At 39.3% G+C, this 15,271-nt stretch overlaps 1 protein-coding gene across 2 annotated transcripts in view; it reads left to right on the top strand.

Annotated features, from left to right (window-relative positions):
* Window positions 1-15,271, top strand: part of COL27A1 (collagen type XXVII alpha 1 chain) — a 290,091-nt gene that overhangs the window by 73,075 nt on the left and 201,745 nt on the right. For both annotated transcript variants that reach the window (XM_063432553.1, XM_063432552.1), the window contains exons 9-12: window positions 1,672-1,725; window positions 3,724-3,768; window positions 8,572-8,625; window positions 13,615-13,659. In XM_063432553.1, coding sequence (XP_063288623.1) covers window positions 1,672-1,725; window positions 3,724-3,768; window positions 8,572-8,625; window positions 13,615-13,659 — 198 coding nt within the window. The remainder of the gene's footprint in view (window positions 1-1,671; window positions 1,726-3,723; window positions 3,769-8,571; window positions 8,626-13,614; window positions 13,660-15,271) is intronic.

Here is a 15,271-nt window from a genome sequence, read left to right on the forward strand (position 1 = left end):
ACATCTTGAACATTGCAGTTGGACAGCCTGGCTTTAGATTGGTCACTAATTGGGGTTTATTCACTAAGCAGCAAACTGTACTGAATGCAAACTGGGCTTACAAAATTGAGGCTAAAATAGACAAACTCTGACTACAGCCGATTTGTAGAATTTCTCCAAATCGGCTAGGTTTGCCTAGTTTATACCAAATGCATTTTAGTTTCACAGTCTCCCTGTTATCTTACATGAAACGTAGTGGCGTTTTATTTTTGTTCACCGAGATGTTTCTTAATTTTTTTTCATAAGTGGTACTGCCGTGCAGGAAAGTGGAAAGACGTGCTATATAATTTAATTCCTATTTTGAAGTGCAGTAAGCAGTTCACATTTCTTTTTGACTGAAATTAATGGTCTGACTGAGGCATGAACATTTTAGCAACTTTTTTTTACCTAGAGAGGAAATACTAGGAAATGCAATTGATACTCACCCCCACCTTCAATAAAACCTGTAGCAAACCGTAAACCAAAATATATGGATTTGTAAAAAATAAAAACAAAGCCCACCATTACTCAATCGCATAGACATGGAAGGCTTAAAGGGACACTCCAAGCACTGCGGAAAAGCTATGCTTCTTTTACAATCCATATAAAATACCATGTTGCATGAACGTGCTATTGAGGCATGGCCCATTTAAGTCTCCAATTCTCCTCATCAGGTCTGAGCCTGTGCTGTAGCCCTGCAACTCTTCCAAATGAGTTATCACCTGTATTTACAAAACTATGACCATGTCATCTCTTTAAAGTGGTTATAGTGGCTTGAGTGCCCTGGTACCCTCTGTTCACTGGTAAGTTGTTGCTAGTACAGATTAGTATCAGCAAAAAGGTGAAGTGGTTATGGTGCATGGAGTGTTCCTTTTAAAAGGGCTATCAGTATACTTACTGTTTATTTGGCAGTAATCCTTTAAAATAAATAGAACTGGAACTGGGGCTGAACTTTATGTCCCAGATAATCCCATAGGACACAGGTTTGTGTAGTAAGATCAGATCTCAGTAGATCAGAATGACTAACTAACTCCTGATTGATGGATCATCTTCCTGATCATTGCAGGACTGACTGCAGTCAATGCCTATCTTCTAATTTCTTTTTGATACTTTTTATTTAAATTTGTAATGCCTTATCTACGTACTATAATGCTTTGTAGAATAGAGCTCATATTCACTTTACCGTGGACTGTCGCCTTAATATTCATAGTGTAAACATCTTTACTGAAGATTCCCCCTCCCCACACACTCTCACATGCTCACACGCACTCCGTTATATGTTTAAGCGAAGCTAGGGAGTAAAACAATCTATAGTACATTTGTTTCAAGAGAACCCATTGACTACTTGGCTGAAGGCATGTGAGTTGATCGATTCCATGTGTGTCAGATAAAACTTTGGACTCTTGACCTTGTAAACGGCGGGAGAAACTGAAAATGATTTGCAATTAATGGGTTAAAGCAGCCTCTGCCCAGTAATTGATTTGGGGGTGCGAATGATTCACATGTTTTTTCAATGGCAGCCGTCAAATAATTTCAAGCCGTAGGGATTAAGAACACAACCCTTGGCACCGGCAGTTGGTTGAAATGACGTGAGTATGTACCGAGTGAATATATCCTTTTAAATGTACATCTTGTTTTCTGTGTTGTATGCAGGGGGAGCGCGGACCTGACGGGAGCCCAGGGGCCAAAGGTTATCCTGGCAGGCAGGTGCAGTAAATCTTACCATGCTGTGTGCAGGTTACCTGAATGCTAGTGTTTAGGTGTGCAGGTAGCTGATGCAGGTGTGTCGGGAAAGTATGAAGTTAATCAGTTATGATGTATAATCAATAGTGATGTGATTTTTACAATGCTGTCATGACCGTCTCTGCTTTAAGAGTTATCTAGTAATCACTGTGTTTCTCTGTGATAGATCCATACCTAATTAATTTGCTGTAGACCGTATTCAATAAATATCATTGCTCTAAACCACTAGTTACAAGGCTAGGTTTTTGTCACTCTGATGGGAAATATTTAATCAGTTTTGGGTTGACTTCACGTTATCAGAAAACCATCTCAAACAAATGTTATTCCTTATTAGGGGTAAACAGCTCGTGCCTCCCCGTCTGACAATGGGGCACAAGTTCCACCTTTGATCTAGGGTCTTATTGATAAATTATATCTACGATAGCTTAAAATAAAATGTCGGTTTGTTTTGCTTACCCCTAGTAATGCCACTCACACCTTTAAGATAGCTCTTTATATTGAAATTGAGATTATGTTCAGATCTCACCATTAGATCAACAGCGATGAATTCACAGTGAATTTCAAATTCAAGGTAAATAAATGATTCCAGTTTGGCTATTTTGACCTTAAATATAAAATTCACTTTGAATTTACTTGGAATTTTTCACTTTAGATAACAACCCTACTAGTCTAAATTAACACAGTACCTCTAACCTCCATAATCTCACTTTCAGATCTTCACAATCGGGCCCACTCTAAAACCTCTCAGTCTGGAGTCTACTAAATTGTAGATCACAAACCACTCCATTCTTATGATTTAATGTTCCACTTAAACCCCAATCTTGCTGGTATTTGGTGGAATTTCATCTGTCACACTGTCTTCCTCTGGTGATAAAACAAATACAATTCAGGAAGTCAGCAGTATAATTGTTTCCATTACAGCATGCTCTTTCACCATAATCCCCCCAATCTGTTGATGACTTATTCTTCATATACACATCTGACAATTCACTATTCCATAGATAAGCACTTGGAAACCTAACCTTTCAAATGGAATGTCCTAAGGCCAAGTTAGAGGAAAACACCTGTACAACCAGTGTTATGGAATTTATATATACACACAGTTCAATCACAAAAGTCTGTAGATATCCTGTCTTTGAAAAATCTTGGTTTATTGACAATATACTCTTTAATTTAAAGTATTTTGAAAGTCCATAAACCGATATTTGAGTTATAAATTTGCTCATCACTTACCATTAAAGTCTAGCCCAGGAGGTGACATTACTATAGATGTAAACATTTAGAAACTGTTTTACTGCAGAGCAGTACCGTGGCTCGTATTTAACAAAAAAACATAACTCTGTCGGTGTTCTTTAAGAGGGAGCCATCTCTAAAATCTATTAAGAAAGAACCCTGCAGTTACAGTAGTATCCTACTTTAGTGGTTCACTTGCTTGGCTGTACACCTTAGAGGGAACATTGCCTCTTGTCAACAGATATTTGATTCCTTTTTACCTAGATTTTTCTTAAAATTATACACTTTGTAGTTTGTAGAGCTAATATACATTCTTAACCCCTTAAGGACCAAACTTCTGGAATAAAAGGGAATCATGACATGTCACACACGTCATGTGTCCTTAAGGGGTTAAAGGTGACATGTACCCTTAGAACAAGTGTTTAGAATTATTCCGATGTTTGTCTTTGGAAAGTGATCTGATACACCCCTAAACTTTCTCTCGATGGTCCAGTGTGTAGTTCACTGACCTCGTATCATTTACAGAATTACTGCTTTAATCACGTCGCTAATTTTTAGTAGGTCGCCATGGATCTGCATGTAGTGTTGCTGTCCCTTTAAGGGTTCATTAGAATTTTGAGAGTGTGTGTTCCTACCATGCATCATTGTATATAATCACGTATCACCATGTGATGTTATAATGTGACAGCTCTGAATATGTATTTCTCTCCTTATGTGTCTTGTTTTCAGGGCTTGCCGGGACCAATAGGAGTTGCTGGTCCAAAAGGAAACCGGGTTAGTGCCATGATTCAATCAATAAGCCATTTTTAAAAATATAATAGGCTCTGGGAGCTTTACTACATTTTGTTAGGCAGCTTGGGAAGCATCAAGAGTTATTGGGAATGTCTTATTAGATTGGAAACACATTTGTATACTGGCTTTGCTATCAACATGCAGGTTTGTTTGTATATGTTTGTAAGGGTATATATTTTTTTTATTTTTAAGTGTACTGATTTCATCTGTTTAGTGACCATTATCATTTTGTACCATCGTAATAATCTAGACATAATTCTTGTTGCTAAGAGACAGGACCATTCCATTTTGGAATGGGATTTTTAATGACTAGGTTGCTAGCTCTTCCTTCTATGTCATCATAACAAACCTGTCAGAAAAAGTTTCTCTGTGTTCATTTATGATAGTGGTTTATCAAAGTTTCTTTATTTTCTTTTTTTTCATACCAGATAGTTTAAGCCTATCTGGGAATCTCTGAGGCTCACCCAAAGATGAATGTTTTGGCAGCAGACAAATAATTAGTGAGGTCTATGTGGCTACTCCGTAAAGTGTGTTATTGGGTGGGTTGGTGCCACTCAGAGGTACACTGATGAGTAAGCGATATTACATAGTTTTGGGGAACATCATTGTCCTAGAAATGGGTACATTTCTGATTTGTGGTCAAAACCTTGATTGCTGACAGAAAATATTGGTAAAAATAACTTAAAAACTTAAATGGAATTGTGTTTAAAGCACTGTTTGAAGTGTCACTTCCCAGGATTTTCCTTTTTTTAATTCTTCATTTTTGAAATGACAGAAATTTCGGTATATCTGCAGTATAGGGGCTTGTGCAAAAGCCATAACATGTTTTATATATCATTATCTCAGTGATACGTAAAGGAAAAGTTATTTTGACTTCCCAGGATTTTTAATTCAATGTTTACTATTTCCTTGTGTTTGGAAATTTTGATTTGTGGCGAGTGAAAAATACATTAAAATATGGAAATTCACACCTCCTTATCCTACAATTGGGTGCCGCCATCTTAGCTTTCTATCAGTCACTGTTCCATGCTCTGTCCTTTGTACCTAGCGGTCAACTTAGGGAAAACATACATAGAAAAGGAGAAATCAAACAATGTTCTCTTCCATATTTGCAAGTTTTAAAAAAGTTTACAATTTCCAGAGAAGTGATAGTTCCCTTGTAACACAACACACATTCTTGTTCTATGTACAGTGAGTGTATAACATTTTTTACCTTGCACTAATGATTGTAATGTAGGTCTTAAACTTGCCTCCTCAAATACTGGGAACTATTGACTATATAATCCTCTTAGCTCCTAGTTCAGAGGTAGGCAACCTTCGGCATAGCAAATATTTACATACCCATGGATGACATTCTCAATTTGGGCAGGAGTAGGCAACCTTTGGCCCTCAAGATGTTGCTGACTACATCTCCCATAATGTTGGCAAAGTATCAGGGGAGATGTAATCTACAACATCTGTATTGTCAAAGGTTGCCTACTCCTGCCCTAGTTGATAATATGTAGATCGTGGATATATGAATATTTGCTATGGCTTTTCACATGTATGTTTATCTTCTCACTAATTGTATTAGATTTGCTGGGGGGTTGTGCACAGAAAGTGGGGATGATTAATACATTGTTCACTTGTCCGCTAATGTTTGTATCCTTTGTCTTGTTCTGAATGTAAAATATGTCTGTCTTTCGTTTTAAAATTGTCTTTGTGTTTGTATTTTGACGATACATAATGTATGTGAAAGCCTTTTCTCCCCCCAACGAATGAATTAGTACTCACTAACCCATGGTCAAGTATAATTTCAGGAACTCTTTTTATTGCACAGAGTCAAGGGTAAATGTAAATGTAATATGTCTTGATTCTGCTAAATGTTCTAAAGGAATTCCTGAACACCTGCTCTGTAAAATGCGTTGGGGAACCATGACCAGAACAACAGACCACAGAGCAACCTGTGGTTGCGTGCCTCTGAAGGAGCGAAATGTATCAGGCTTCTCCCTCATGTCATAAATTATACACTTTTCAGCGTCTTCTGTGTATTAGTGACAATTATAGTTTTCTAAAGTGGCCCTGCAGCATTCTACAGAAGTATGTGCACTAGTGAGATCTGCTATTGACCTGAAATAAGCTCCATTTTGCACTGTAGACTCCATCTTTAAACCAACAGACCAGTTAAGAATCAGGGGAGTTGTAGTCTTCAAAGATTGGACTATCAGAGGTTGCCGGTAGAGATGTCCCGAACAGTTCGCCTGGAACTGTTCGCCGGCGAACATAGCTTGTTCGTGGTCGCCGCGGTGAACATATGCGATGTTCGGTCCGCCCCCTATTCGTCATGGAGGTGCGAGGGTCTGGGAGGGAGGGTCTGCTGCTGATTGGCTGGAATGTGTCTGCTGACTGTGAGGTACAGGGTCAAAGTTTACTCAATAATGACGAATAGGGGGCGGACCGAACATCACATATGTTCGCCCGCCGTGGCGACCGCTAACAAGCTATATTCGCCGGCGAACATTTCCCGGCGAACTGTTCGGGACATCTCTAGTTGCCGGTCCTACCTATGTAGCATTTTGTCGACCCTGGCATTATCTAGAACCTTAAGTGCTTTGGCAGTGTGAGCCTAGGACTGTGCATGCAAGCATTGTTGAGGGACTTTGCCAACTGAAATTAAGAAATTTTGATCTAAAAGCATTGATTCTCAATGCTTTGGCTCCCCAAATTCTTGGTAACTATATCAGTTCCCATGATTCTTCAACATATTTGAAGGTTGGATTAGCATTTTGAAAACATGTACCTTTGTGGTGGTCATTAAATATTAGTTTTAAAAACTGTGATCAAGGATCAGGTTGGGCATGTGGAATGATGGGTATCGAGCTCCACGGAACACGCTAGGTTTTTGGGATACTGTTTAACACGTTGCTCAGTAAAGTGCTACATGAACCAACTGTCACATGTTAGAGAGAAATCCTTAAACCATGGTTGGATCACGGCATTCAAAGACGCGATCTTCTTCCCTTTCTGTATATGTACAGCAGTGATCTTTTCACAGCTATAGTAGTATTGTACTCTTTGGTCTGACTTTAGAAATAAACACAAGAAGAACAAAGTCAATGGTGCTGTACACTGCGATTGGAAGACACATCATTTATTCAACGTCCCTTAAAAGTTATGCCCAATATCTGCATGCACTTTAAACTCAGCTCCATAATATGCAGAAAGCTGTTACAAAACAACACTGTACTGTTTACATTACTCAACATCAAAACCAAGTGCACATCTTGAAGCCACATGCAAATTAGCTGTCCCCCAACCCACTCCTGTTTGTTGGGGTGCAACCAGTTATAGACCATTTTACAGCAGTCAACATACAATCTTCTCCTTTTCATCGGCATTACAGGAGTTAACAGTCCTGTGGCCAAAATATCGCACATTATATCCCCATTCAGCATCTCAGGCACATAGTGTTCTTGGAAGCAGGGGTAGACAGCCAATAGCTCTCTGATTTGTTGAACTACAAATCCCATGATTCTCAGCAAATCGTTGAAACTTTTCGCTTTCTCTGCAACGAGGAGCGACATGAACATACTGGCCTATTGATTATTATTTTTTTTGCCTCTTCTCATTCCGGGAAGTGTTACTGAGTTGTGTTCGTTGAGCTGTAGCACACGCTGTTTTGAAAAAGCAACTTGATTGCTATGTAAACATAATCCACAATCATATAAAAATAGAAGCTTTTATTATGGTTGGGTTATTACAAGATGAATACCAGGGGATTTGCACTTGGGGTTCCTCTTGGGATAGATGTTGTGTTCTTCTGAAGGCATCCCATCAGGACTTAGCGTATATTTATATATGGACGAGTGCCTGTTGATTGATCAATTCGTTTAGTGTAACCACAAGGATTCATAGCTCTTTTGTGAACCGGTTTCCTGGCCCCCTAATGCAGTAAATCTTGGCGTTCCCAATCACCGCTCTGGTTAATATTGCCGTTCTGGAGCCTATTATAAGCAGAATAAACTGGGTGGCTCTCTGATCTCATATCCAGAGATTGTACACTCATCTTGCCAGATTTGTACAATTGTTGCAGGATTTTTGCCCAAATCTAGAGATTGTGCAGGACCGGCTGACCAAATGTTTTTGATATTTATGAAACATAAAAAACTTCTTTAAAATGTTACTGTTGCCTCAGTGTGTATCATATTTAATGTCCAGAGCAAGTCTAAAACTTGACCATACACATTTTTATTACTTGGTGTTCCATCTAAGCATATTTTTTTTATGTTCCTTGGTTTGTCTTGTTGTTGTGTTTTTTTTTTTTTTTAACCTTTGGAAAAAGAAATTTCTAAAACTTCAACCATTTGAACCACGGGGGGGCATAGCAAATCTTCCTGTCACTCGATGGTTTATAGCCAGTTAAGATTTGATTACTTTGAATATGTATGATGCCTAACAGATCCTTTGAACTTGTCTTGTCCTTCCAGCTAACCATAACTAGCTTTTATCACAGCAGGTCCCTGTCCTTGTATGTCCACACACCAAGCTCCCTCCTGCGCAGAATACCATGATCCCTGATGTGAGGGTATGTGCCCTTGGACTACATCGTGGAAGCCAGCACCATGCAGTCCATGGGCATATACACTTGCCTCAAGGTTTATTTCATCACGGAGAGCCGCAGACCAGCAATGGAGGAGACAAAGTCATACTACAAGCCCCCACACCCCATCCAACCCCAAATGCAGGCAGGGATATCGTCCAGAACCAGATCTAACATGGGATATTTGTTTTCTTTTCTCTTTCCAGGGTTTCATTGGTCCCCCAGGATTATTTGGGCTTCCTGGTGCTGATGGAGAGCGTGTGAGTATACCCATTTTTATTTATCTACTTGCCATACCAATGGAGTAACAAACAGTCTTGTAGGCACAGTATAACCTTGCAAATGTTCTTTAAGTTAATAATTATTTTCTTAAGTCCTGAACGAAATGGGGCTTAATCCAAAGCACATCACATTCTTAAAATAAATAAAATAAAATCCACTATGTACTGTCTGTAATTTTTCATGATTACAGCCTCCAAGGAAAATGTAGGGTTACCGCATTAAATCAGCGACTTTTAAAAATAAGTGTTTAAATAAAATAAAAAAATAGAATAGTTAAGAATCCATGTCAATATTATGTACTTAAAATGTAGACATTGGCCTACAGCTTGAGAGTACAAGAGGGAGATCCCTATAAAGTCTGGCATAGAAGGGGTTCTATCTATCTTTTAGCCATCTCCGATCTTCAATTCCTATTTTATTCAATGCAATCCCAGGAGAACACAGCAAAGTTTTTTGTTTCTTGGCAAGAGATTAGATTCACAACATTCCATAGTGTGCAATGATTTTCATATATTATTAAAACATTTTTTTTAAATCTTAGACTTAGAGAACAATTCCCCAACCATCTCGTACTTTGCCATTACCATGATACTTACACACCTAGCTAGCAAAAAAGATTAGCAAATGTTTCCACTGCGGGGTCTCGGACAACCTAGGTCCTTCTCTATCTGTCTGTGTTTTAGTGATTTGCTTCTTGACATGTGATTCACAGTGATTGTGTGTCTGACTTTGATTCACTCACTGTGTCAGACTGAGTCTCCAGCTTGCGACAGGGTTGTAAAAGCGGCATGCATTCCCATGACATTTGGCAGAGCTGCGAGGTTTCTTGTATCTCACATGCAGCCATTTGTCTAATTTAAAAAACACACTGCCTGAGATATTCAAAACCTAATTAAAAGCAGGCCTTTTATTCCCCCCTCTCAACTATTAAACATTTAAATAAACAGTAGAACCCAATGGAAGAATTGAGAGAGAGCCTGCAGTCTATAGGGACATGTTGCTGTCCTAGTGCCTGGTGTCTGGGGATATTTTCGGTCACACTATTAATTAAACCGTAGCTGATCGATGAGCAACTAGGTGTTGTTTTATATGTTTGCTTTACGCACACAAGACATAATAGCTTTAGAAACCTTTATAAGCAGCAATTAGACTGTTTATGGGTCTTTCAGAAACCAAGGGACCATTTAAATCCTTTGAAAACAAAAATACCAAAAACTCATCAGGGAGCGGGGAAGTCATGACCCTCTTAAAAAAAATGAAAATGAAAAAAAGCTAAATTTTGCCCCGTGTTACTGGTAAAGCTATGGATGCTCTAAAAATACATCCCCAGTGCGACAATCTCTCTCCATCTGCTATTTTTGTCTTTTGAACCAGCTTGTTTATTTTGTGGAAACAAAGGGATGTACCGTACATCATTTGGAATAGATCTTTTGAGAAAGTTTGGCAGAAGAGATCATTTCCCCACAAATACAAGAAAGTAAAAAAAAAATTTTAGAGTTTAAGTGCATTGTTCAAATGTTCTAGCTGAAAACGTTGTGTGATTGTGCATTTCTTTAATAGTCTATTTTTTTACATGATCTTTTATTCAGCGTTATTTACTACAATTTGAATTGTTAGTAGTTCAAAGTGAATTCACAATGTATTTCAAGTTTTAGACCCAAAGTGCCAGATCCCCCTAGTTTGTAACCCTGCAGCTGAAAACATAGCAATTTCAGAGAAACTATGTTTACATTGAGGGTTAATACAGCCTCTAGTGGCTGTCTCCCGGACATATTTACCTGATTTACACGGAGTAAATTGCACTTTTTTGACGCTGGATGTCCTCATGGAGTCGAGCGTCAAAAAAGATCCCCATAGGAAAACATTGAGTAATGCTTTCCTATGGGCGAGTTTGAATGTGTGCATGCCTCTGGCCGCGCATGCGCATTCGACTTTACTCGGGAGCTGACGTCAATGGAGGAGGAGAGGTCACCAGCCCCGAGGGAGCCCGGTGCTGGATTAAGGTAAGCAAATGAATGGTTAAGTAACCATTTATTCGCCGCGGAAGGGTATTACTAACGCTATAGTGTTCCTTTAAGGATACATCTAAATAGTACCCTGCTGGTTGGTTCTTGGTATAGCTTTGAAAAATAAATACCGTATATACTCGAGTATAAGCCGACCCGAATATAAGCCGAGGCCCCTAATTTTACCCCAAAAAACTGGGAAAACTTATTGACTCGAGTATAAGACTAGGGTGGGAAATTCAGCAGCTACTGGTAAATTTCTAAATAAAATTAGATCCTAAAAAAATTATATTAACTGAATATTTATTTACAGTGTGTGTATATAATGAATGCAGTGTGTATATGAATGCAGTGTGTATATGAATGCAGTGTGTGTGTAAGTGCAGTGTGTATATAATGAATGGAGTGCAGTGTGTGTGTATGAGTGCAGTGTGTGTATAATGAATGCAGTGTGTGTATGAATGCAGTGTGTATGTATGAGTGCAGTGTGTGTATATGAGTGCAGTGTGTGAGTGCAGTGTGTGAGTGCAGTGTGTGTGAGTGCAGTGTGTGTGTGTATGAATGCAGTGTGTGTATGAATGCAGTGTGTATATAATGAATGCAGTGCAGTGTGTGTATGAATGCAGTGTGTGTATGTGTGAGTGCAGTGTGTGTGTGTGCAGTGTGTGTGTGAGTGCAGAGCATTGGTGGGGGGTGGGCTTTTTATTAATTATTATTTAATTATTATTTTAATATTTTTTTTAATGTTATTCTATTTTTTTAGGTAATAATTTTTTTTATTTTATTATTAATTGTATTTTTTTTATGTTATTATTATTTTAATATTTTTTTTCTTATTATTATTTGTTTTATTATTAATATTTTAATTTTTTCGTCCCCCCTCCCTGCCTGTTAGCTGGCCAGGGAGGGGGGCTCTCACTCCCTGGTGGTCCAGTGGATGGGGCTGTAGGAGGGGGCTGTCAGGAAGCTGTAACTTACCTTCACCGCAGCTCCTGTCAGCTCCCTTCTCTCTTCTCCGGTGCGTGCAGCTCCCAGGTCAGCTCCCTCTGCAACACTCGCGGCCGCGCGGAGCGTTGCCACGGGTTAGCGTTGCCACGGTAACCCGTGGCAACGCTCTGACCCTGCGGCTCTCGCGAGAGTTGCAGAGGGAGCTGACCTGGGAGCTGCACGCACCGGAGAAGAGAGAAGGGAGCTGACAGGAGCTGCGGTGAAGGTAAGTTACAGCTTCCTGACAGCCCCCGGTCCTTGTCTGTATTATGGCAATGAAAATTGCCATAATACAGACAACTGACTCGAGTATAAGACGAGTGGGGTTTTTTCAGCACAAAAAATGTGCTGAAAAACTCGTCTTATACTCGAGTATATACGGTATATTATATATCACTGCTTAGTAGGTATACCCCAAATAAAAACATGCATTCATTTAATTTAGCTTTTTTTTCCATTAGGGGTCTATCTAAAAACTGCTTGCCAAAGCTGCAGAACCTCCCCCCTTCTAAACAAGTCCAAACTCTCTCTGTCTGTCCAATCACAGACTTCTTAATACAGCTCAATAAGTCTTTGCAAGACAGGTGCTCTGGGCAGTTGCTGCCTTTTGAGTTTAACTCTACGGAGTTAAATAATCACGAAGTAACAGGACCAGTTGACAGCCAGGAGGCTGTAACAAAGTTAATTTATAAAAGTGCCAATTTCTATTGCAATCTGCACATTTTGTAAAGTGAAATAAGATAACACACTCTACACACATAAAGCACTTCAACATTTAAGTGTCCATTTAAGATACAACATAGTCATGTCAAGCACAGTCGTTAAAGGATCACTATAGGGTCAGGAACACAAGCATGTGTTCCTGACCCTATAGTGTTAAAACCACCATCTAGCCCCCCTGGGTCCCTCATGTCTCCATAAATATAGCAAACTCTTACTGTATTCAAGCCTGAAGCTGTAGATCTGCATGCTGTTTGCCTCAGAAAAAACAAGCTGTCTGCTGACATCATCAGAAGTGGTAGCCTGATCCAATCACAATGCTTCCCCATAGGATTGGCTGAGACTGACAAGGAGGCAGATCAGGGGCAGAGCCAGCATGATTCAAACACTGGCCAATCAGCATCTCCTCATAGAGATGAATTGAATCAGTGCATCTCTATGAGAAAAGTTCAGTGTCTGCCTGCAGAGGGAGGAGATGCTGAATGTTTGGATGCATTTTCGGCAGCCATGACCCAGGAAGGATCTGTAACAGTCTTCTGAGGAGTGGCCAGTGAAGTTATCACTAGGCTGTAATGTAAACACTGCATTTCCTCTGAAAAGACCGTGTTTACAGCAAAAAGCCTAAATGGAATGAGTCTACTCACCAGAACAAATTCAATAAGCTGTAGTTGTTCTGGTGACTATAGTGTTCGTTTAATGACTATCCTAGAAGGCTGGCCAGATCATTGTAAGTGGTGGACAGATCATGGACAGGACAGAGCAGGTTTATATTGTAATTATAAAAAGATTTTTATCGGTTTTAAATCAGGGTAATCTTTGTAAACTTGCCTATTTCATTTTGGTCAAATGAGAACATAATTACTGCAAATACTGTAAGATATCCTAATTAAACCAAGTGAGCACTCCATTATTAACACTGATAGATTGGAAATGGCATCACATCCTAATGTATTTATTTGGCAGTAGGGAGGTGAAGTAATAGTATTGAAAAGGTAAAGACCAAAATGTAGAAGTACAATGTTTAAGAAAAGTCTGATAGAGGATCATACTACTCACATGTCTACAAAAGCTAGCGGGGTCTCTCTGTTGGCCATCTATTGGGTGGAGGTATGGCATGATGATGGGGTGGAGTTAGGGCATGAGTACGTGGTGGAGGTATGGCATGACTGGGTGGTGGTGGAGGTATGGGCTGATCGCAGGGTACTGACTGTTCTCATAACCTGATGCCTTTGCCCTTCTTATGTTTTTATGCAGGGTTTGCCTGGAGTTCCCGGGAAGAGGGGCACGATGGGTAGGCCGGTAAAGTTTTTCCTTGTCTACTTTGCAGACCTTGTGTAATGAAACAAGAATCACAATCTTCCTGCTGCTAAATGTAAATTGCTTTTCTCTCTTCAGAACTGGTTCTTTGCAGGCTGTATATTCTGCCCTTCTCTTATTTATAGTTATCTAGCGTGTCCATCTTACTGTCCTCTGTGTTTAAATAATTATCTTATTCGCTTTGAATTGCCAAAAAGAGATATATCCCAAGCCACTGAAACGCTACTTCAGCTATATTACAATGGACCTTAGTTTTATTTTTTTAAATTAGTTTTTTTTTTTATTATAGCTGGTTAGTCTAGGGAAGTGTTTTCCGAACCAGTCCTCAAGGCACGCCTAAGGACTACCCAGTTGTGTCGAGGTGTTTTTTTTTCTTTCTAAAAACACCTTAGACACAACTGGGTAATCCCTAAAACCTGGACTGGTAAGCTTGTCTTGAGGACTGGTTTGGAAACCACTGATCTAGGGGAAATGGAGACTAGGGAAATGCAGTATTCAGTGCTGTGCAATGAGAGTAGTGGTTAGTAAGACCAACTTGAGTTCCACCTGGAGATGTACGTTATAATTAAAGAAGAAGTGGCAAAGGGTTGTGGCGGTAGGAAGACGCTTGATTATATACTGCCTCCAGCCAGAAAGAAGATTCTTGCCAGCCATCAGCACAGTCTGTGACTTCCAGGCTCCAGTCCAATTTTATATTCTTGTTATCTTGTTAAATGTTGAGATTTCTTGTCTACACATAGTGATATATATGACTTTATATGAAAGCTTTATCTCCTATTGGCTGCATGCTGTGTTCTAATTTAGAACACTGATCTGCAAATAGCGACTAATAAAGTTTATGGGGGAAATTTATCAAGACAAAAACAGGTGTAATTCTTTGGCACTGTGCCAAATATGACGCAATCAGCATGGAAACTGGTATTAAAACATCTCTGATCACTTAGCACTTTGCACCCAGAATAGCAGCTGAAAGCTGTGTTTACTTTGATACATTTTCCCCAACATTTAAAAAACAAAAAAAAAACAGTATTGCAACTTGTGATGAGTAAGCACTATTCACTAAAACAGAGATAGACTAATAGAATACTTGTGGATCTGGAAAATCCACAATAGTCAATGACACAATTCTTAAAAGCAGGAAACATGACCAGTTAGCTGTACTGTTTAAAATAGGACCTTCATCATTCATCACATCCTCTGGACTATCTCTCACTGCACCTGCTTTTAAATAACTCTTTTTATACCCTCTCAACACATTCTCCAGGTCTTGTTATATCCTATGCCTTTCGTCCTTCCTTTACATCCTTCCTTGAGCCTCTCTACATATATCCCTTGAAACAGATGTCCTGCAAATACCCAGCTCAATTGCATTGATGAAATGTTGTTGGTTTATTGTAGAGTGTGTCTTTGTAAGAGGGTAAGGTGGCATATAAGCGCATGATCAGTTGAGTTGAGAATCACGAGGGTTGTGGCAGGTTGTCTAACGAATCACAAGGGATGTTTTAGGTTGAATATAGAATGTAAGCTCGTTTGAGCAGGGTCCTCTTCAACCTATTGTTCCTGTAAGTTTATTTGTAATTGTCCTATTTATAGT

Source organism: Pelobates fuscus, chromosome 9 (genome assembly GCF_036172605.1).
Source record: "Pelobates fuscus isolate aPelFus1 chromosome 9, aPelFus1.pri, whole genome shotgun sequence".
NCBI lineage: Eukaryota > Metazoa > Chordata > Amphibia > Anura > Pelobatidae > Pelobates > Pelobates fuscus.